Source organism: Balaenoptera physalus (genome assembly GCF_965194825.1).
Source record: "Balaenoptera physalus genome assembly, chromosome: 10".
Lineage (NCBI taxonomy): Eukaryota > Metazoa > Chordata > Mammalia > Artiodactyla > Balaenopteridae > Balaenoptera > Balaenoptera physalus.
Window position 1 is genome coordinate 61,134,040 of NC_138889.1, and position 24,572 is coordinate 61,158,611.

The 24,572-nt window shown below is 36.5% G+C and overlaps 1 protein-coding gene across 1 annotated transcript in view; it reads right to left on the reverse strand.

The window, feature by feature from the left end:
• PPME1 (protein phosphatase methylesterase 1) overlaps positions 1-24,572 on the reverse strand; it is a 68,884-nt gene that overhangs the window by 17,006 nt on the left and 27,306 nt on the right. The window contains exons 2-5 of the mRNA XM_082411320.1: positions 15,790-15,884; positions 14,980-15,071; positions 5,514-5,571; positions 5,013-5,064 (exon numbers count right to left, since the gene is read on the reverse strand). Coding sequence (XP_082267446.1) covers positions 5,013-5,064; positions 5,514-5,571; positions 14,980-15,071; positions 15,790-15,884 — 297 coding nt within the window. The remainder of the gene's footprint in view (positions 1-5,012; positions 5,065-5,513; positions 5,572-14,979; positions 15,072-15,789; positions 15,885-24,572) is intronic.

A 24,572-nucleotide genomic window follows, 5' to 3' on the forward strand; every position in this document is an offset into this window, starting at 1 on the left:
TTAAGGCTAAAATTTTTGGTTCATAACAGAAATAATGAGTAAAATAAAAGGATGCTATGAAAGATTATCTAGTCAGTAACTGAATGTACCACAATTTTGGTAGATGACTTCTAGGGGGATTCTATCATATTTATTAATACTAGCCCATTTCCTGAGAAGCAGTATAGCATATCACAGACATAACAGAAAAAGGAGTATCAGAGTAACTCAAATCTTGGCTCTTCCACTTTCAGTGGAGTTGCATTTTATGTAGGGTTTAGGTTCTGAAGTTGATGTCAAAAGCAAAAATCATGCTGTCAGTGCTACTTGAAAACCCCTCTAATTGCCCATTAAGATGTCCATTTTGAGATTTTTGTTTCACAGAATGATTGAACTCAGAAACAATATGTTTTATTGCTTCAACTATTTCAGCAAGAATCCAACTTGTTGGCTCTTCTGATTCTTAGTAATTATCTTCATCTATTATAGAAGTTTGAATCATTTATTTTCTTTTTAACTTTTTGTGTGAGTTAGCAACTTATTGTCTCTTAGCTCTCATTCACCCTTTATTTCATTTCTGCAAAACTGGATGAGGCCTTTAAATAGTTTTCCTTTGCCAGCCAGCAAGATGTTAAGCTATGCCAACAGAGGGCAAAGGAGAGATACTGCAGAAAAAGAGGGTTTTGTTCCTGGTTTGCACTGACTCCACAAGCTCCTGTAGTTTGTCTAGCACCCAAGACCTGAAGCACACACAGCTTCCCCAGGGCCCAGGTCCTGAAACACAGGAGGCGTCTCCAAGCACTCCAGCCTTCCATCCCCAATGTTCCTTTCTCTCCTCTAGCTTTTTTTTTTTTTGTAGTAGGACTCACTTATCCATTTATTAAGTCACTGTCTGTTGAGTTTCTACACAGGCCAGGTACTGTGGCAGGTCTGGGGGTACAGTGGTAAAAAGGGCCGACAAGTCCCCTTCTTCATGGAGTTAACATTTGCAGGGAGGGAAAGTGAGCAAAAAGGTACTGAAAATCCAAGTATAAACTGGGATAAAACTATGAAGGAGGGGTATAGGGAGCTGTTCGAACCTAATGGGAGGTTCATCTTTGTTTTTGTTTTTTTTAACATCTTTTTTTTTTCTAACGTTTAGCAAAATGTCTTTTTTTTTTTTTTAAACATCTTTCTTGGAGTATAATTGCCTTACAATGTTGTGTTAGTTTCTGCTGTATAACAAAGTGAATCAGCTATACATATGCATATATCCCCATATCTCCCCCCTCTTGGGTCTCCCTCCCATCCTCCCTATCCCACCCCTCTAGGTGGTCACAAAGCACCAAGCTGATCTCCCTGTGCTATGTGGCTGCTTCCCACTAGCTACCTATTTTACATTTGGTAGTGTATATATGTCCATGCCACTGTCTCACTTCGTCCCAGCTTACCCTCCCCACTCCCTGTGTCCTCAAGTCCATTCTCTATGTCTGTGTCTTTATTTCGGTCCTACCCCTAGGTTCTTCAGAACCATTTTTTTTTTTTGAGATTCCATATATATGTGTTAGCATATGGTATTTATTTTTCTCTTTCTGACTTACTTCACTCTGTATGACAGACTCTAGGTCCATCCACCTCACTACCAATAGTTCAATTTCGTTTTTTTTTAATGGCTGAGTAATATTTCATTGTATATATGTGGCACATCTTCTTTATCCATTCATCTGTCGATGGACACTTAGGTTGCTTCCATGTCCTGGCTGTTGTAAACTGTGCTGCAGTCAACACTGTGGTACATGTCTCTTTTTGAATTATGGTTTTCTCAGGGTATATGCCCAGTAGTGGGATTGCTGGGTCATATGGTAGTTCTATCTTTAGTTTTTTTAAGAAACTTCCATACTGTTCTCCATAGTGGCTGTATCAATTTACATTCCCACCAACAGTGTAAGAGGGTTCCCTTTTCTCCACACCCTCTCCAGCATTTATTGTTTATAGATTTTTTTTTTAATAGATTTTTTGATGATGGCCATTCTGACTGGTGTGAGGTCATACCTCATTGTAGTTTTGATTTGCATTTCTCTAATGATTAGTGATATTGAGCATCCTTTCATGTGTTTGTTGGTCCCTTCTAGCTTCATTGAAGTATAACTGGTATATTAAAAATGGTGCATAATTGGGACTTCCCTGGTGGCAAAGTGGTTAAGAATCCTCCTGCCAATGCAGGGGACACGGGTTCAAGCCCTGGGCCGGGAAGACCCCACATGCCGCGGAGCAACTAAGCCTGTGCACCACAACTACTGAAGCCCACGTGCCTAGAGCCCGTGCTCCACAACAAGAGAAGCCACCGCAATAAGAAGCCCGTGCACTACAACGAAGAGTAGCCCCCGCTCACCACAACTAGAGAAAGCCCACGTGCAGCAACAAAGACCCAACACAGCCCAAAATTAAATAAGTAAATAAATTTATTTTAAAAACGGTGCATAATTAATATATACAATTTGGTAAGTTTGGGTATATATATACACTCTTGTCACCATAACCACGATCAAGGAAATAAACACATCCGTCACCTCCAAAAGAGTCCTTGCATTTCTTTTGTGTTTGTGTGTGTGTGTGTGGGGGTGTGTGTGTATGCATGGTAAAAACACTTAACATGAAATCTACCCTCTTAACAAACTTTTAAGTACACAGTATCTTATCATTAACTATAGGCATTATGGGGACATCCCGGTGGTGCAGTGGTTAAGAATCCGCCTGCCAATGCAGGGGACATGGGATTGAGCCCTGGTCCAGGAAGATCCCACATGCCGCAGAGCAGCTAAGCCCGTGCGCCACAACTACTGAGCTTGCGCTCTAGAGCCTGCAAGCCACAGCTACTGAGCCCGCGTGCCACAACTACTGAAGCCCATGCACCTAGAGCCAGCTCTGCAACAAGAGAAGCCACCACAATGAGAAGCACTCGCACCACAACGAAGAGTAGCCCCCGCTCACTGCAACTAGAGAAAGCAGCAACAAAGACCCAAAGCAGCCAAAAATAAATAAATTAAATAAATAAAATAAAAAAAAGAACCAAACTGTAGGCATTATGTTGTACAGCAGATCTCTGGAACACCCCCAATATTTTTGTTGCAAAGTGCCACTGGTGAGATACCTCCCTGTGAACAGCTTCTCCTGCACCCTAAAGGTCAGATTTCTGACAAGTTCTGCCATGTAACATAGTATCCAAGTGACTTCTCTGCCTTCAGTAAGCCACCATTGTGCCCTCTCCAACAAGGTCTGGATCTCAACCTCTTCCACTCAGGTTCCATCTCAGTCTGAGGGGAAATATGAAGAGGCTGCTTCTTACATCTGCTATTCCTAGTCTTCTCTCTGTTTTTCAAGTTTTTTTCCAGCTTTCTGAGATACAACTGATAAGTAAAATTGTAATATATTTAAAGTATACAGTGTGATGATTTGACATACGTATACACTGTGACATGATTCCCACAATCAAGTTAATTAACCCTGTATTCTTTACTTCTTACTAGCCAATTCCTCATTACTCCAATCCCGTGTTACAGTTAACAAATCTTTATATTAAACTTTCCTTGCTTAAATTACTATGTGGTTTCTCTCTCCTGAATGTCCCAGACTGATACATTATTAGGCAATGTTTCCTTAAGGTCATCAATTAATTCTTTAATTTCTTCTTGAATGTCAGTCAAGCCATCATCACCCTTGTCTGGCTGCCTGGCCACTTAGATGATGTATTTCACTTTTTTGTCAACAGTCAAGAAATGCTTTAAAAATTATTCACAAATCTTCCTATAGGTATCACTAACAAGCTTGATTATTTTGGGGCTTTATTGTTCTTACATTACAAAGGAACAATTGAGGGAGCAGATTCTTGGCTCTCTTTTCATGGTTTCTCAGGCACATGTTCACTGAGTGGAATGGTCCTCCCACAGTGTTGTTTCTCTCTCTCTGCCAAGCACTATGGTTGAATGATCACAATTCTGGTCTATTAACTGTGTGACCTCATGCAGTTATTCACCCCATCCGAGCCAGTTTTCTCATTGGTAAAAAAAGTGATAATATTTACACTACAGACTAATTAAAATAATTAACTTATTCTTAACAAATGTTTAATTTACACTTAATGAAGCACATAAATAGCACCTACTATACAATACATAAATAACACCTACTATAACAATACAATTATGGTCATATGACTGGGTTCTGAAGGAAAAATAGTTTACTCATGGATTAAAGCTGCTAAAGTAAAAAGGGACAAGATATTTTTGGTGCCAAAAATACACTTGAGAGAGCATGCATTAAGCACATGAGAGAGTACGTATTAAAAGCAGGGTAGTTGGAAAAATCCTGTTTACAATATAGAATAGTGGTCTCCAAACACCAGTCATGGGACTGGCTGCATCAGATTCCTTTATAGAAATTTATCAAAATCTAAATGCCCAGACCCACTGGTAGAAGCACTAATTCAATAGGTCTGGGGTAGGGCCAAATCATCTGTACTTTAATCACTTCTCAGATGATTCTGATGAGTGGCCAGGTGTGAGAGCCACTGCATGTGCTATACTCATCTTTTACTTTGAGGCCCAGGGTATAATCAGTTATTCTTTAATACCCTGTTTTTGTCTTACTATAATGCTTGACAAAGAATGTGGGCAGGATATCTTAAGAACATCTTACAGAGCCTTTTGTATACAACTACTTTTCAAGCATGGGTCCCCAATAGATATTCAGATTTTATTCAACTCTGTCAACAGAAGAAAACTCTTCAAAAGCCAACACAAACTAAACTGTGCCTTGAAGAATTTTCAAGTGCTTTAAGTGATGACCATCACATTGAATATACCAAGGAAGATGGAGATTTCTTTCAATATTAAATAGTAAAGAAACACCAGATATAGAGGAAAGAGAAAAGAAGTAAAATTTTCTCTGTGTTATTTGTTGTTCAACAATCTCACCAGGAGAGCGATAAAGATATACTATTATTTATAATAGTAATGGAAGCCAGGTGATTGTATAAACAGTATTAGATTACTTACTTTGCCATGGTTTCTGCAGACAGGTCTTCAGAATTCTTGACTTTTGTTTCACCTAAAAAGAAAATATTTAAAAAATAAAATTCCCATGAAGGTAAATCATAAAAGCAAGAGTACTTGCTTTCAAAAAATCTCACCTTGGGATAATGAAATTGGAATTTTATAAAGGTATATGATGGGCATAGCAAGGATTTTCTGTTACAGACATATCTTTATAGTTGGCCATCTGAAGAAGGATAATTACAGTAGCAAAGATTTTTCCACATTCCTCATACATCACCAGCATCAGAATTTGGTTACGTTAGTGGACATTTTCTTAGCTAAACAACAATATATATATATGTGTGTGTATAAAAATATTTATGAAAACTGAAAGCTAGGACTTCCCTCCAAATGCACAAATGGAACAGCCCAGGACACAATGAAATCTGTAATATTTAACACTATTCAAAGGGCTTGGCAAATATATCACTGAATCAGTGACTAATTAAGAACTTCACTCACCATGACCTCGAAGATCCAAAGCCACAATCCTACATTGAACCCTACTAATGATTGCTGCCTAGGAGGAAGAGGAAAAGGAAAAGTATTCAGATACATCTGGGTTAGCAAACCTTTCCCCATTACCAATAACTTTGTCGGATGAACTGCCATCAGAATTCAAGGATCTCAAGAGAATCAAGAGACTTTCCACTTTAAAGCAAAATTTTAAAAATAATGATTCTCTGCTTTTTGTGTGCATATTATGGTTATATCCCAACTTCAAAATATGGCTTTCTCCACCTAAATCCCTCTTTAAAACTTAACTCTTCCTAGCTTTTCATAAAACAGAATAAGCACCTTTATACAATGACCCTCTGAGCTCTGCTATTACTTATGATTTTCATCCATACTCACTGGTTATCTTTTCCCTAATCTGGAAGGGAAATTCTCTAGATAAGGACCATGAGTCAGTTTATATCTAGGCTCAGGATATCACACAAATGTGACACTCAGATCATGAAATAACCTTGAAAGCAGCACAAGTCATGAAATCTACCAAAGATTCACTTAAGCCAGAGAAGGAGTACACATAAGTTTGTACCAGTTAAACAAAAATATATTGAAAAAGAAATCATAATATCATGAGGAAGTATAATTTCAGAGGTTTAAACAAACCTGAAATAATTGAGGATCTTCTTCCTCAAATGAACTAGCTTCTTTGACAATAATATATCACAATTAGTGTTAGTAAATGTCATCAACACTTTTTTAACTTTTAAGAATAAGATAGGAAAACTAGGCTAACTCTTACATTTTATGAATGAGGAAACTGAAGTCAAGAGAAAGGAAATTATTTGCTCAGGGTCATGCAACTAGTAGCAAAAATAAGACCAGAATCAAGGTAAGTTACTAACATAACAGTCAATGTATACCATGAAACAAATCAGAGCTCTTAAATCACATTTTCCCCTCATTTTATTTTTAACTGATTAAACATATTTTGAATATATTCACATTATAAAAATGTTGAACATTTAGAAAATTAGTAAGAGAGGAGAAAAAACTCCTCTGATTTGCCATCCGTATGTCATCTCTTTGGATATTTCCTATGATCATTTTCCCCAGCTCTGTCAAAATATTATTGATTTATAACATATGTAAGTTTAAGGTGTTCAATGGGATAATTTGATATATGTGTATATGCAAAATGGTTACAATAATCTCCATCCCCTCACATAATTACCATTTGTGTGTGTGTGTGTGTGGACACAACATTTAAGATCTACTCTCTTAACAACTTTCAAGTATTAATACTGTATAATTAATTACAGTCACCATCCTGTACATTAGATCCCCAGAACTAATTCATCTTATAGCTGGGAGTTTGTACCCTTTCACGGACATCTCCCCATTTCCCCCACCTCCCAGCTCTTGACAACCACCATTCTAATCTCTATTTCATGAATTCAGCGTTTTTAGATTCCACATATACATTTTAGATTCCACAATAACATTATTTGTCTTTCTCTATCTTATTTCACCTAGCATAATGCCCTCAAGGTCCATGTTATTGCAAAAGGCAGGATTCCCTTTTTCATGGCTGAATATTCCAGTGTGTGTGTGTGTGTGTATGTGTGTGTGTGACATTTTCTTTATCCATTCATCCACTGATTGATGCTTAGGTTGTTTCCATGTTGTGGTTATTGCAAATGACACTGCTGTGAACATGGAGGTGCAGGTATCTCTTCAAGATCATTTTTTCATTTCCTGCGGATATACAGAAGTGGAATTGCTGGATCTTATGGGAGTTCTATTTTTAATTTTTTGAAGAAACTCCATACTGTTTTCCATAGTTTGGCTATACCAATTTACATTCCCATCAACAGTGCAGAAGGGTTCCTTTTTCTCTACAGGCTCATCAACACTTCTTTCTTGCCTTTTTAATAGCCATTTTAATAGGTGTGAGGTGATATCTCATTGTGGTTTTGATTTGCATTTTCCTGATGATTAGTGATAGTGACCATCTTTTCATTCACCTGGTGGCCATTTGTATGTCTTCTTTGGAAAAATGTCTATTCAAGTCTTGTGTCCACTTTTAAATTGGATTGGTTTTTTTTGCTATTGAATTGTATGAGTCCCTTATATATTTTAGATATTAATCCCTTATCAGATAAATGGTTTGCAAATATTTTCTCCCATTATGTAGGCTGCATTTTTATTTTGCTGACTTTTTCTTTTTTCTTTCTTTTTTTTTTTCTGTGCAGAAGCTTTTTAGTTTGATGTAGTCCCAACTTGTTTATTACTGCTTTTGTTGCTTGCACTTTTGGTGCCATATCTAAAAATCACTGCCACAGGGCTTTCTCCTTGTTTTCTTCCAGTAGTTTTATAGGTTCAGGTCTTACATTTAAGTCTTTAATCCATTTCAAGGTAATTTTTGTGAGTGATGTAAGATAGGGGTCTAATTTCATTCTTCTGCATGGAGTTATTCAGTTTTCCCAATACCATTTATCTTAGAGATTATCTTTTCCTCATTGAGTCTTCTTGGATCCCTTGTCAATTATTAGTTGATTGTATATGTGTGGGTTTATCCCTGAGGTTTCAATTCTGTTCCATTGGCCTATGTTTCTATTTTCATGCCAGTACAATATTATTTTGACTACTATAACTTTGTAATAAAGTTTGAAATCAGGAATTGTGTTGTCTCTAGCTTTGTTCTTTCTCAGGATTGCTTTGGCTACCTGGGGTCTTTTGTTGTTCCACAGAAATGTTAGGATTGTTTTTTCTATTTCTGTGAAAAATGTCATTGGAATTTTGAAAGGGATTGCATTGAATCTGTAGATGGTTTTGGGTAGTACAGACATTTTAACAATATTCTCATGATCCATGAACATGGGCTATCTTTCTATTTGTTTGTGTCTTCTTCAATTTCTTTCATCAATGTCTTATAATTTTCAATGTACAGATCTTTCCCCTCCTTGGTTAAATTTATTCCTAAGCATTTTATTTTTTGATGCTATTGTAAATGGGATTGTTTTCTTTATTTCTTTTCCAGATAATTCATTGTTAGTGTATTTAATCATATTTTAAAAATCACCTAGAAAATCAAGTCTGTTTCTACTTCCATTACTCTAACTAATGAATATCTTTAAAGAGAACAAAGGACTAAAATTCTAATATACTTTGCTATTTGCTCCTGAAAGCTAATTTACGGGAGTTATTTAATGCATTATGGTGGTACTAAAGCTTTTAATGCCAAAAACAAATCTGTATTTTGGAAATAAAATTAAGTGACAAAGATAGTGTCAAATTTGCTTGATTGCTCTACATTTAAAAAAAAAAGGTGAAACTAGGTTCAGAAAACAGCAACAAAATATTCAATTGAAGGCAGTAAATGTCAATTCCAATTTTAACTTGAAAGCAAGAATTCACAATCTTATGTGCCTGTCAGAAAACACTGACAATAATACTAAAAACAGATTTTTCACTCACTTATTTAACAAATCTAAAGTACATCTGCTAAAAGTCTGGCACCAACTGAGTAATGGGGTTACAGTATGAAAGAGACAGTCAATGTTCCTGCTCCCATGACGTTTACATTCTAGTTTGGTGGAGGAAGACTAGAAATCAATAAATGAGCAAAGTAAATTCAGAAAGTAATAAATTTTATAGAAAATTGTGAGAGCATGTCTATGGTGGGTAGCCACTCTAGATCTCGCTTCAAATAGTACAACTTTGCCACTTCTGGAATGGTTGAGTAAAAAGCAGCTATTTAAGAACTAGACTTATCCAACCATTTTCTCAATAGAAGTTGCGGTGTTAGCAATAACAGTAGCACGTAATTTTTATTAAATCTTACTATGTATCAGGCACCAATCTAATTGCTTCAAATGAATTATCTTTCTCCTCACAACTCTTTTATTTAGATACAATTTTCATCATGTTACAAGTGAGAACATTTTACAGAGAGGTTTGGTAACTTGCCCAGGGTCAAACAGCTAATAAGTGGTGAGGCCAAAATTAAAATCCAAACAGCCTGATTCCATGTGGTTCACAACCCTGGCTGCATAACAGAATCACATAAGGAGCTTCAGGAAATACTGCTCCCCAGGTATTAACCCACCAGAAATTCTGACTTAAGTGATCTGGGTAGGGGTCCAGGATATCAACGCATTTTAGAGTTCCCCAAGTGATTCTAATTTACAAAGTTTAGCCTAGCTCTAGACTAGAGAATAAGAGTCAACACTGGAAGTTAGATCTGGGTATTCTGTATCACTTTATTATCTCACTAAATTATCTCCCTGAGAAGTAGGCTGGGAAAATATTAGCCCAAATTTTGTTGCTGACAAAACAGGTTCTGAGAGGTATTGGTAAAGGTGTGGAGAAATAGGTAGCCTTACAAACATATAAAATCCTCAAACTTTATAATGTTGGCTAATCTGATAAGTGAAAAGTGGTATTCTTTTATTTTAGTTTATATTTTACTCATTAATAGTAAGGTAGAGATACGGGGATATATGTATATGTATAACTGATTCACTTTGTTATACAGCAGAAACTAACACACCATAGTAAAGCAATTATACTCCAATAAAAACATTAAAAAAAAATAGTAAGGTAGACCCATTTTTATAAGTTTATCAGTTATTTATATTTCCTCTTCTGTGAACTGCCACTTCATATCTCTTGCTCATTTTTCTACTGGATTATCTTTTTCTTACTGCTTTTTGGGAGGGTTTTTTTTTTTTTAATGTTTATTTATTTGGCTGTGTGGGGTCTTCGTTGTGGCGCGCAGGCTCTTCATTGCGACGCACGGGCTTCTCTCTAGTTGTGGCGCGCAGGCTCTAGAGAGCGCGGGCTCAGGAGTTGCAGCGTGCGGGCTCTCTAGTTGTGGCACACGGGCTCCAGAGCATGCGGGCACAGTAGTTGCAGCTTGTGGGCTCCAGAGCACGTGGGCTCGCGGGCTCTCTAGTTGTGGCATGCGAGCTCTAGAGCGCACAGGCTTAGTTGCCCCACAGCGTGTGGGATCTTAGTTCCCCGACCAGGAATCAAACCCATGTCCCCTGCATTGGAAGGCGGATTCTTAACCACTGGACCACCAGGGAAGTCCCGGGAGTTTTTTTAATATAATGAAACTGTTAACTCTTTGTCTGTTATTCATATTGCACATATTTCAAATACTTTTTACCTAGCACATAGCTTGTGTTTTAATTTTAAGATATCTTGTCTAGGAGTTTTTCATTTTGGTAAAGTTGAATTTATCAGCCTTTCTTTTATGGCTTTTTCTTCTTCTGGATGCTCCAAGGTCATATATGAATGTTCTTACAGTTTGTTTTTTAAATTCAGTAGTTTAATCCATTTGGGTTTTTTTATATTAACTTATTTTTTAACATGGGCCTATTTCTTGATTCTTTCTGCCAATAACCATACTATTGATAGAGTTTTAGAATATGTTCTGATATATGAGAGGGCAAGTCCCTTCCCTCTTGCTCTTTTTCAAAATTATCTCAGCAATCACTGGGCATTTATTCTGTGTGAATTTTAGAGTCTCATGAAAAATCCCATTGAGATTTAGGGGAGTTAGTCAGATTCATACAGGAACATGATTTATTTCTCTATTCAGGTTTTCCTTTATATTCTTCTGTATTATTTCCTCCATAAATGTCTTATAAGTTAAAAAAAAAAGACTTATTCCCAGTTATTTTATAGTTTTGTCACTTTTATGGATAGAATAATTTTTCCTCTTATATTTCCAAATCTAGTAAGTGCTAATATTTAGGAGAAGTAGATTTTTTAATATTTACTTTGTAAACTATGGCTTCGCTAGTAGTTTGCCAGTTGATTTTCTTTGGTTTTCTAGAGAGACAGTATTTACAAGTAATGACAGTCCTCTTTTCAAAACTTTAAAACTCATTTTTCCTTCTTGTTTTATTGTTTGGCTAGAAGCTGCAGTATACGGTTGAAAATAGCACCCCTATCTTGTCTCTGACTTTAAAAGTGTCTGTTTTACCACTAGGTATAGTTATGTAATTTTCTGGTATATAAACTTAATAAAGTTAAGAAAGTTTTTCATCTATTCCTAATTGCCAAGAGTTTTCAACATACTCGGTGTTGTACTTGGTCAAGTCCTTTTTTCGTATCAAATGAGGCGAGAGATTAATTACACTGATAGATTTTCTAATGCTGGACCATTCTCACATTCCTGGGATAAAACGTAGTTGGTCAATGTATTACTATTTTACTACACTACTGGAGTCGATCTGCTGTTATTTTATTTAGGATTTTGCATCTATTTTATAACCGAAATTGGCTCACAGTTTTCTTGCAGTCATTGCCTGGTTTTGGTATTAGACTGATGCTACCTTCACAAATGAATTGGGTAACTTAAAACGGTACTACTCTAAGTAGTATTTTTACGTGGTGAAAAATTTTAATTAAACTTTCTCCTTTGGAGAAGAAACTAACATTCCATAAGATATCAAATATTTAGAATTAAGTAATAAAAGAGACAGCCTTTTAACTAGTCTCGCTGTCTCCATTTGTGTCTCCTGCCCAACCCATCATCTATACTAGCATCCTGATTATTCTAAAGCTCTTCAATGACTTCCCATTGCCTAAAACAGTGACACTCAATTACACAAGTAGGTAGATGTGTATCATAATGCTCAGTTTCCCAGAACTTTACAATCTGGGTGTGTCTGCAATTGTTTCAAGCAAATCAGACTTTCCATACCCCTTTTCTAATTCTGACATGCCTAAAATACGTTTATGGACAGGAGAAGTTTTTTGTTAAAAAACAGCTCCCTCTACTATTACCCTGAACTAAAGGATAGGGGTGCAATTCCCTAGCCAGGCATACAAGGCCCTCCCATAATTTTGTTCCTGTGATCTCTCTAGTCACATCTTTCCCTGCTCCCTACCCTTATACTTTATACTCGAGCTACTTATAACTTCCAAAACATACTTCACTGTTATACTCTTCACTGCCTTTGTACTCATCTCTCCTGGAAATGCCTCTCTACTAATCTAACTTCTATTCAGTCTTTAAAGCCCAGATGTCCATTCTCTTATGAAACTTTCTTTAATCTCCCCCCTCAACCATCATCAGAGTTAATAATTCCCTCCTCTGTTACTTTTGTATCTTGTACAGATGCTATAAACTCATCTAACAACTGAGTGCTTTTTAAAAAAAATATTTATTTATTTGGCTGCGTCGGGTCTTAGTTGTGGCGCGCTGGCTCCAGAGTGTGTGGGCTAAGTTGCCCTGTGGCATGTGGGATGTTAGTTCCCTGACCAGGGATCTAACCTGCATCCCCTGCATTGGAAGGCGGATTCTTAACCACTGGACCACCAGGGCAGTCCTGACAACTGAGTGCTTGAGTCAAGCACTTTATCAAGAACCTCACATCTTTTGTTCATTCTCATAACCACTCTATTAACTAGGTAGTATTATATCCATTTTACAAATTAAGAAACTAAAGCATGATAGATTAAGTTGTGTTGAGATTCAAATCCCAGTCTGTCTGAGATAAAAGCTTCTTAAAATTTTTGTTGTATTATCTATATATATGTGTTATCTCCATTTTTCCTATTTTCCCCATTAGACTTAAAACATCATATAAAAACAAGAGGATACATTTAATTCTCCAATGTATCTATAGCACCTAGCATAATGCCTGGCACAAAGTAGCGGTTTAAGTATTTGCTGATTGGCTGATCTTATTAAAGAGTGAACTCTCATTTCTCTGTCCTTAGTAACCCAGCACAAAACCTGAAATACAGAATACATTCATAAATATTTGCTAACATGAATTGAATTAACTGGGAAAAGAAACAGAAATCAGCAGATACTACAGATTCAATTCTTGGCTTCAATCAGTTCATACTTGGTCCCAGGTCCTTCAGAGGTACCAAAACTGAAAAGGACTGAAGGCTGATTTTCACTACTTTTTAAATGTTTACTATTGATACTATAGTTGCTACATTAGGAACAGGCACATGCTGCTGTTACTTGTTCACTCAAAAAACATTCCTTGAGTATACAATATGTTCCCAGAATAAATAAACCCTGGTCTTTCCCTCCAAAAAAACTCACAATCTAGTTGAGGGATGTCAATGACTAAAGCCATGCTACTAAGGACTTGAAATGTGGCTAGTCCAAACTGATATGTGTTATAAGTATAAAATACACACTGGATTTCAAAGACAGTACAAAAAATAATGTGAAATATCTCAACAGTAATTTTTATATTGATTATCTGTTGAAATTATAATATTTGGGGTACAATGGGTAAAATAAAATATACATTAAAAATTATTTCACATGTTTCTTTTTACCTATTTAATGTCCCTACTAGGAAATTTAAAATTACATGTGTGGCTCACATTATATTTCTACCGGATAACACAGGTCTACAGACATGAAAGAGTCTAGCACTTACGGGCAAATCATACAGCTACATTCCACAGTAAGAGAAAGGAAGTAGCAAACAAGACAAGGGCCAAATCATTGAATAATTTAATAATGGTTAAGTAAGTGCCTATGTGTCAAGAACTGTTTCAGGAATTTGGGAAACAAAAGAAGTAAGACATTATCCCTGTTCTCAAGGAATTCATGGTCTAATAGAAGACATGAGAAGGCACCTTTATACTTAATTCCAATAATCCTGCTTCCAAGAACGAAATGATATATTCAGAGCCCTCCTCAACTCCACAGCTATCTGGCTCCAGGTATACAGTGCTGCATTCCCACTTGCTCCCACTTTCTGTCCTTCAGACTCACTAGTGGTAAGTAGAAGACATATGTATATCTGCTTGATACATACAAGAAGAGATGACAATTTCATTTTAGATAGGAATGTTGCCAGTATCTTCCTCAACAGTATCTCCCCTTATATATGGGCTACCTTACCCCAGAGTCAAGAATATTGGGAAGATCTACAACTGGCAGTATTCACATAGACACATATTCTGTACTCTAGACCAGGGTATCATCAACCAAATATTACTTCCTAGTAGCTCACTAGTACCATTAAAATATAAACATTATTTAAAAAAGAAGGGACACTTTCCAAATATATATGGGACATTTCGATGTGTTAAGTACTACAGCAGGCTCTATTAGGGAGACAAAGGACAGACATTATCGAAAGCACCCAAATAGACTGTCTGCTTATCCATTACTTAAATCACTGAGACACAGTCCCCCACTTTGGAGAATTCCATCCCCTTCATCCCAGTGCAATATATATAGAACATTTTATAAACTGAAGAATTCTTGTGCTAAAGTTCACTCCAGTTAAAATCTTCTAGTTTAAAGAACACATGATTTTGGCCTACAATGATAAATGTTTGAAATCGACTTACATCCCTAACCATCTTGAAGCTAAGTGAGTGAGCACAGAAGAAAGTTAGGCTAGTCAAATTCATCCCCAAGTAAATAATGATTGTGCTAACTAACATTAACTTCCACTATCAACTGCTTACTTACCGTGAACACAGCCCAAGAAAGGGCAGAATGGCCTCCTCCATGCAGAAGAAGTAGGACTGGACCCTCTGAGCCACTCTTGTAAACTCGAAAAGTGTATGAATAGTTAAAGATAACATATCTAAGCTTTTGCTCATTGAAGTTTTTGATTACTTAGTCATAATGACTGGATCAGAAAACTCAGTCAGCACCAAGCTATAAGCAAAGCTGCAGACTTCCAAATCTAAGAGGCACTCAAGCAGAAGTTTCTGAGACACCAAACCTGTTTTTGAGGCATGGAGACAATATGACCACGTTTTTTTTCCCACTTTTTTTTTTAATTATTTTTTTTTTATTTTGACCGTACCACACGGCTTGTGGGATCTTAGTTCCCTGACCAGGGACTGAACCCAGGCCCTCCGCAGTGAAAGTGCTGAGTCCTAACCACTGGACCACCAGGGAATGCCCATGACCACTTTTTCAATGGGAAAAAAAACTATTCCCTTTGCCCTAATGAGGACACAGTCCCTGGTTTCTAGACGCTAAACCGGTTCAACTCACTTGACTCATGAAACCTTCCCCTCAAAACCTGGGCCCTCAAAAGATGTATCAGTTTTAAGAATTTAATTCTTAATCCCTTCCCCATGCATGAGACAACTATAGCCAAATAAGATATTGGCACAGTCTTACAAGAAAGATTTCATGTTGTACAAGGAACAGGTAGAGAATGAAAATGAAATAAATAGCAGGAATAAAGAACATTTTAGAAACTACACAAATCTTCTTAGACAACGTTATAAGCCTACTAAAGAATAAGCCATTTTACAAAGGATATATCCTTGCCAGTTTCATTCTCTACTTCTACATCTTCCATGGACTCAAAGTACTGACTCCACGGAACAGGAGAAAAGTCCCGCTTTCTTCCAGGGCTGAGGGAAAAAAAAGAGAGAGATTTCAAGTAAAAAATAGTTATGCATGAAAAGGTAAAATCTTCATCAACAAATCTTAAACGTAAATCTGAAATGAAAATAGCAAGATATTTTCTCGTAAAGATATGAAGAGTTTTCATACACAAAGTATTACATTAAACCGTTTTAAAAAGCTCAAATATGTATAAAATTTTAGGATTTTAGGAAATTCATTAGTATGTTTTAGTCACAAATATATTGTGTGTATATACACACAACAAAACCTGCTAGTTCTCTCACCTTGTTGTTGGCTATAGGCTCATTCCTATCCTCTCAATCCACTTTAATATTGTTCCTGCTACAATAATTTTTGGTCACTATTGCTTCTTCATACCTTTAATCCTTCACATTTTTTCATGCTTCTTTGTCATTTCCCAACCAATCAATATACAAGCTTCATAGAAGGCAAACTGTCCATATCAATACCTTGAATTTCTGGGCATTTATCTGAAGAGAAGCTCACACAGAAGTGAAATGACTTATCTATTCAATATAGCATTGCTTGTAATAGAGAAAAATTGGAAATAACCTAAATATCAACAGGTGACTAATTAAAATAAATTTTGGTACACAGAGAAATAATATTTCGTTGTAAAAAGAAGGAAGTGATTATATATTGATAAAATTCCTTATTTATGGATAAGATACACTGTTAAGTAAACAAAGGAACAAACATGATGCACATAGTACCATTTGAGTAAAAATGAGAAATATGCATAAATGTAATTGCTTATATATATTTAGAATATCTCTGGACGAATACTGATATAACACTGATGGTAACCTGGGAGGGGAACTGTGACTGGGAGGTGAGAGAGACAATTTTCATTGTACATCCCTTTCTATCTTTTGATCTTTGAACCATGTATTATTTTAAATTATTATTTAAATTATTGTTATTTTAAATTATTATATTAAATTATTTTGAAACAAAACAAAAATAATCGATAAATATCTGTTTACAACCTATGTCTTCAACCTTGGATGGAACACAAGAAAGAAACCCTGAGTCTTCCTCTATTTCCACACAGATTCTTTCCAGTAATGTAGGAAATTTAGAATTCCATCAGCAGCAAAACATTAACTCCTGCCTGACAACTTCTTGTATATGCTATGGGACCGAATTGAGACTATGTACAAAGCATAATACAAAGCTACTTTTAAAAACTTAAGTTAAGGGGCTTCCCTGGTGGCGCAATGGTTGAGAATCCGCCTGCCAGTGCAGGGAACACGGGTTCGATCCCTGGTCCGGGAAGATCCCACATGCCGCGGAGCAACTAAGCTCGTGCGCCACAACTACTGAGCCTGTGCTCTAGAGCCCGTGAGCTACAACTACTGAGCCCACATGCTGCAACTACTGAAGCCCACGCACCTAGAGCCCGTGCTCTGCAGCAAGAGAAGCCACCGCAATGAGAAGCCCGCACACTGCAATGAAGAGTAGCCCCCGCTTGCCACAATTAGAGAAAGCCTGCGTGCAGCAACACAGACCCAACACAGACAAAATAAATAAATAAAATTAATTAATTAAAAAAAAAACAACTTAAGTTAATACAAAAGCACTCTAGGTTGACTATAATACTGGAAAGAATTACAGTGGGGCAGCTGGGCAGTAAGGAATGTATTCTCTCAACAGTCAAGTATTTATTGAATATCTACCTTCTACTAGGCATTGAAACAGGTCAGCAGGTCTCAATCCATGTAACAATAAAATCACCTGGGGAGCTTTTAAAAATACTGATGTTTGGATCTCACCTCTAGAAATTGATTTAAATGGTCTGGGATGTGGCCTAGGTACTGATAATTTTTAAAGCTCCCCAAGTTGAGAGAGAGGTGCTAGAAATACAAAGGTAGAGTATATGATTTGGAATGAGAGAGGAGTTCAAATTCCTCACAGTTCATACCATTTCCCTATAATTCCTAACACTTGCGGTATGGACTTGGGCAAATTCAAATTATCTAAATTCTTTCTGCCTTGGATTATAATGACTAAGTAAAATAAGATATCCTTTAAAATAATCTAATACATCTGGCATTTGGTAGTTGCTCAGTAAATGGGTAAACCTATCTTCTGATAGAAAAACTCCCTCTGTGGAAGTAAACTACTTTAGCCTAGACCTATTTTTTGGTTTGCTGGTTGTACCTGAATTCCTACTGCAAAACTAAAATCAGACCTATTTTTTTTTCAGTCAGTTATTTATTTATTTTTATTGAAGTATAGTTGATTTACAATATTAGTTTCAGGTGTACAGCATAATGATTCAGCATTTTTGCAGATTATACTTCATTATAAGTTATTACAAAATAATGGCCATAATTTCCTGTGCTATACAATATATCCTTGTTGCTTATTTATTTTATACACAGTAGTCTGTATCTGTTAATCCCATACCCCTAATTTGTCCCTCCCCCTTCCTGCTCCCCTTTGGTAACCACTAGTTTGTTTTCTATATCTGTGAGTTTGTTTCTATTTTGCACATACATTCATCTGTATTATTTTTTAGATTCCATATATAAGTGATACCATACAGTATTTGTCTTTGTCTGACATTTCACTAAGCATAAGATTCTCTAGGTTCATCCACATTGCTACAAATGGCAGAATTTCATTCTAAAAGCAGAACTCTTAATTCTTCTTATGTCACTCACAAACTCATCTATGCATATACTAAAATCTGAGTACATATAACAATCATAACATAGCATGCCAAACCTATTATAATAGATTCTAAGAATCCATGCATGAAATTTTGATGTCTAGAGCTAGGATATCGTCGTAATAGTACCTAACATTTACTGTACGCAACAGTGAGTCACTGTGCCAATTTACAGGCATGATTCTATTTAATTCTGACAAAACTTTTAGTTGTTTTTATCCCCATTTCTCAGATTAAAAAACAGATTTAGAGATACAAAGCAACTTGCCAAAGGTTCTACAACTACTAAGTGGCAGTGACAGGACTCAAATCCAGTTCCATCACTCTTCAAAGTCTCTGTTCTTTACTCCAATGCTACATTAATTCTCAGATTTTTTTTGTCTCTCCCTCTCTCATTTATACTTCTGAAAAGTAATAAGGCTTTATCTAGGGCATATTATTAGAGGTCTCCTTTTCAGAGTCTAAATATGACTGACTTTGCCAAGGCCACAGAAACTTTCCAAGTTGGCCAGGCACTAGTTAAAGAAAAATTACTTCCTACCATCAGCAATCATTCCTAGGAAAACAGCCTCCACTTCCAATCTTCATTTAAAAAAAAAATTTTCAGGGACTACCCAACTTATACAACATATGAGTAATTCCCATTTAGTTACAAAGCCAATAATCTGTACCTCAAAATGTTGCTCCTACTCCCACGGAGATTTTTCTGGCATACTCCTAGCATCTGCATTTGAACACATAATTGTTTATACACTCCATGACTTCAGGAAATTTTGCACAAGGTTAGATAAGAAGTAGAATATCTTTATATTCTAGTCAGAAAGAATACTCTGTATTTTAGAGATGAAGTTTTGGTTCTTTTAAAAAATAGTTTCTTATTCTTTTATGCCTAGCCACTTTATGGTCATTACAGCCTGTGTAGGCTCTTTTTAGTTATAATTTTTTATTTTATTATTTACTTATTTATTTAGCCGCACCACGTGGCTTGCAGGATCTTAGTTCCCAACAAAGGGTTGAACCCAGGCCACGGCACTGAAAGCGTTGAGTCCTAACCACTGGACCACCAGGGAATTCCCTACTTATAATTGTTTTAAATGAATTAATTACTGACTTTTTTCTCCATGGAGTCATAATGAAAGAATTCTGAAATAAGAAAAGAACTTTCAAAAGCATAACAAGGTTAAGTTATACTTTAAAAATAAGGATTTATTCACCAAGAACCTATTATATGTATCAGGCTTGTGACTGAGGTGGGGTGGTAGGAGATGCTGGGATTATCATAAAACTAGTGAGACAATGCCTCTGCTCTCAAGAAGCTAATATCAAATACCTAAATATCTAACATAATGTACAGATAAATACTTTAAATAGCCTAAGAGGTACAGCTACAGTGCTGTGAATGTTCAGAGGGAATAAAGATTACTTTCAGCTTGGGAAATAGAGACTTCAAAGAAAAAATAATATTTAAGCTATGCATTAAAGGACAAATAGAATTTGGACTGATGATGGAAGCAGGGAAATAGGGAGGGGTAAGGCAGACATTTCAGGGAGCGAGAAGGGCACAAATAAGGAGCCGGTATGATGCCTGTCATGGGGATACTATTAAAAAACAAAGTAAAAAAATAAATGCAATAAGGTGGGAATAAGTATAGCAGTTTTGAAAACTAAGAGCTGATACAAGTAAAAGCAGATAGTGGAGAAAGAACAATAAAGTACAAAATATATGATCTTTTTCTGTTATTTGTGTGTTAGGATCCCAAAGGCCAGATAGGGTTTGAATGGTATTGTAGAAAATGAGCAGCCAATAAAATGCACAGATTAAAGTATTTCAGAAAGATCAATGTGGCGAGAGGTACAAGATGGACTTGATTCTGGAAAAAAATATGTTGCAGTAACCTGGGTAGGAAAAGATGGGAGTATAGACTGACAATGGAATTTAAAAGGAGGAAAACACAGAAAGAACTTTCAAAAAGGCAATCAACAAATCTCAGGAATGTTCAAGATCTGGAAGATGACTGACAGTAGAATCAAAGTCAGTTCTAAAGTTCTGAACTAACAGATGAATTATTAAATCCAACAATTTATAAATAAAAATCTACTTTGGGGGAGTTTGCTGGTGACACAGTGGTTAAGACTCAGTGCTCCCAATGCAGGGGGCCCAGGTTCGATCCCTGGTCAGGGAACTAGACCCCACATGCATGCTGCAACTAAGAGTTCACATGCCACAACTAAGGAGCCCGCATGCCGCAACTAACGAGCCTGCTGGCTGCAACTAAGACACAGCACAACCAAATAAATAAATAAAAATAAGAAAATAAATTTTTTAAAAAAATCTACTTTGGGAGGTAAATGTATACAAAATTTTTGATGTCAGAAAAAAGTTTATTTCAAACCTAACAAAATAAATGTATCATTTCCTCCCATCTCCTGCTACCAGAGGAAGGAGTTCGGCAGCCAAGGAACAAAATAGTACTATAAGAGACACACAGGAAATATGGCTTCTACCTAAACCACATGAATCAAGTGTGTTTATGGACCCTTTGCTATTCTCATAGACCCTGTTCGGAATCTGATGACCAATGAGCTCTCACTCTAGAAAAAAATGCATACACATATATTTCGTATACAATTCCCTAGCTTCAAGAAACCCATCTATGAATCTCAAATTAAGAACCCTTGGCCTAACATGAAAAGATGCTCATCATCGCTAATATTAGAGAAAAGCAAATTAAAACTACAATGAGGTACCACCTCACACCAGTGAGAATAGCCATCATTAAAAAGTCTACAAATAATAAATGTTGGAGAGGGTGTGGAGAAAGGGAACCCTCTTACACTGTTGCTGGGAATGTAAATTGGGACAGTCATTATGTAAACAGTATGGAAATTACTCAAAAAAGTAAAAATAGAGGTGCCATATGATCCAGCAATCCCACTCCTGGGCATATACCCAGACAAAACTATAATATGAAAAGATACAAGCACCCTTATGCTCACAGCAGCACTATTTACAATAGTCAAGACATGGAGACAACTTAAATGTCCCTTGACAGATGAATGGATAAAGAAGATGTGGTACATATATAAAATGGAATATTACTCAGCCATAAAAAGGAATGAAATAATGTCATTTGCAGCAACATGGATGGACCTAGAGATTATCATACTAAGCAAAGTAAGTCAGAAAGAGAAAGACAAATACCATATGATATCACTTATATGTGGAATCTAAAATACAACACAAATGAATATATCTATGAAACAGAAACAGACTCACAAACATAGAGAACAGACTTGTGGTTGTCAAGGGTGCGGGCCTGGGGGAGAAAAGGATTTTCAGTTTGGGATTAGCAGATGTAAACTAGTATATATAGGACAGATAAACAACAAGGTCCTACTGTATAGCAGAGGGAACTATATTCAATATCTCATGATAAACCATAATGGAAAAGAATATGAAAATATATATATATTTATAATTGAGTGACTGCTGTACAGCAGAAACTAACACAACACTGTAAATCAACTATACTTCAAGAAAATTTTTAAAAAAAGAACCCTTGGCCTATATGTTGACCTTAACAATCTATTTCCAGCAGAAAGAGGAAAATTTTTAAAGAGGAAGAAAAGAATGAGGGGCTACTCCACCCTTAAAACTTTCTAAATCTAAATTAATTTTCCATTTGCTAGAGACTAAAGATTTGTTTTCATAACCTATTTCTGCCTTTATTAATTGTGTGACCTTGGGCAAGTCACTTAACTTCTCCAGGCCTGAGTTTCTTCACGTCAGATAGGGTTATATCATCAGTTTTACACGCTTTGTTATGAGGATTAAAGTAGTCTTCTTATCCCTTGGTTACCCTCAAATTAGCCTGTTCTATTTTTGTCACAGAACTAGTCATTGTCTAAAATTAGTTTGTTCCTGTATTTGTTATTATCTTTCAGTCACTCCACCTAATTTGCTATTGTTTGAGATCCATGAGAGCAAGAATGTTCTCCATTTGTTCACCAGTGTACTCTCAAAGCCTGACACATTGATGATTATCTGTTGACAGTACGAAATAAGCTAATGTGCATAAAGTACTTAGCTTGGTGTATTATTATTATTATTACTATTATTATTATGCTTTGAGGCTAATAAACAGAATCCTCCTTACTGAATCCTGACAAGGCTTCCAATGAAAGGAAATAGGACACTACAAAGCTACACTAATCAAGACTGTAGTACAAGCATGAGAGTAGACATACAGATTAACTGAACAGAATTCAAAGTCCAGAAATAAACTCTAACCTTTACATCAATAGTGGTTCAACAAAGGGGCCAAGACAATTCACTGGGGAAAGAATAGTCTTTCCAACAAATGAAGTTAGGACAACTGCAAAAGTATTCATGCAGAAGTATGAGAATCTAGACCCTTTTCCTCTTACTATATACATAATTAAATCAAAGTGGATCACAAACCTAAATGTAAGAGCTAAAACTATAAAACTCTAAGAAGAAAACATAGGAGTAAATATTGTGATCTTGGGTTAAGCAACAATTTCTTAGATACAACACCAAAAGCAGAAATGATAAAAGAGAAGATTTGGATTTCACCAAAATTAAAGAGTTGGATTTCACCAAAATTAAAACTATTTATTAAAACTATAAGGACTGGGCTCCACTGGTGGCGCAGTAGTTAAGAATCCGCCTGCCAAAGCAGGGGACGCGGGTTTGAGCCCTGGTCCGGGAAGATCCCACATGCCACGGAGCTACTAAGCCCGTATGCCACAACTACTGAGCCTGCACTCTAGACCCACGAGCCACAGCTATTGAGCCCTCGTGCCACAACTACTGAAGCCCGCACGCCTAGAGCCCATGCTCTGCAACAAGAAAAGCCACTGCAATGAGAAGCCCGCACACCACAACGAAGAGTAGCTCCCACTCGCCGCAACTAAACAAAGCCCACGCAGCAACAAAGACCCAATGCAGCCAAAACAAACAAACAAACAAACTATAGAGACTTTCCTGGTGGTGCAGTGGTTAAGAATCTGCCTGCCAATGCAGGGGACACGGATTCGAGCCCTGATCCGGGAAGATCCCACATACCGCGGAGCAACTAAGCCCGTGCGCCACAACTACTGAGCCTGCGCTCCAGAGCCCACAAACCACAACTACTAAGCCCACATGCCACAACTACTGAAGCCCGCGTGCCTAGAGCCAGTGCTCTGTAACAAGAGAAGCCACTGCAAGGAGAAGCCCGTGCACCGCAATGAAGAGTAGCCCCCGCTCGCCACAACTAGAGAAAGCCCACATGCAGCAACAAAGACCCAACGCAGCCAAAAATAAATAAATAAATTTAATTAATTAAAAAAACACTATATATATTTTTACAGTATGGCTATGTACAGATTACCTCAGGTTAAATTTTATTTCCAATAATTATAAGCTTTGTGACCATTATTAAGTTATTTCTGCCTTAATTTCCTCAACTGTAAGCTCTGAAATGTGATTACAAGAAGGCATATAAGTACTTCATAAATGTTAGTTATTATAGAAATACTGTTCATAGCTAAGCCACATAGTATACTGATATTTTCTTGTAAAACTTTTGTCCAGAATTAATAACTGTCTTTTATTTTGTTTACTGAGGTTTCTATTAAACTATCACTAATTGCTTCCCAAAACCTTTTAATAGACAAAAGACATTAATAGGCATTTCACAAAAGAGGAAACACAAATAGCCTATAGACACATTAAAAGGTTCCCAATTTCATTCACAGTCAAGAGACATAATTTTTTTGAAAACAGGAGAAAATCAAACTTTAACAACATGTATATAGAGGAGAGACCAGGAAAACTGACTCACTCCAAAAGACATAAAATTTTAAATCACAGTAAGGTATAATTTCACACCCAGCATGTTGACAAAATATAAGAAGCCAAACATTACCACATCCTGGGGAGGATACGGATCAGATGGAACTGTCATCTACTGCTGGTGGGAGTGTAAAT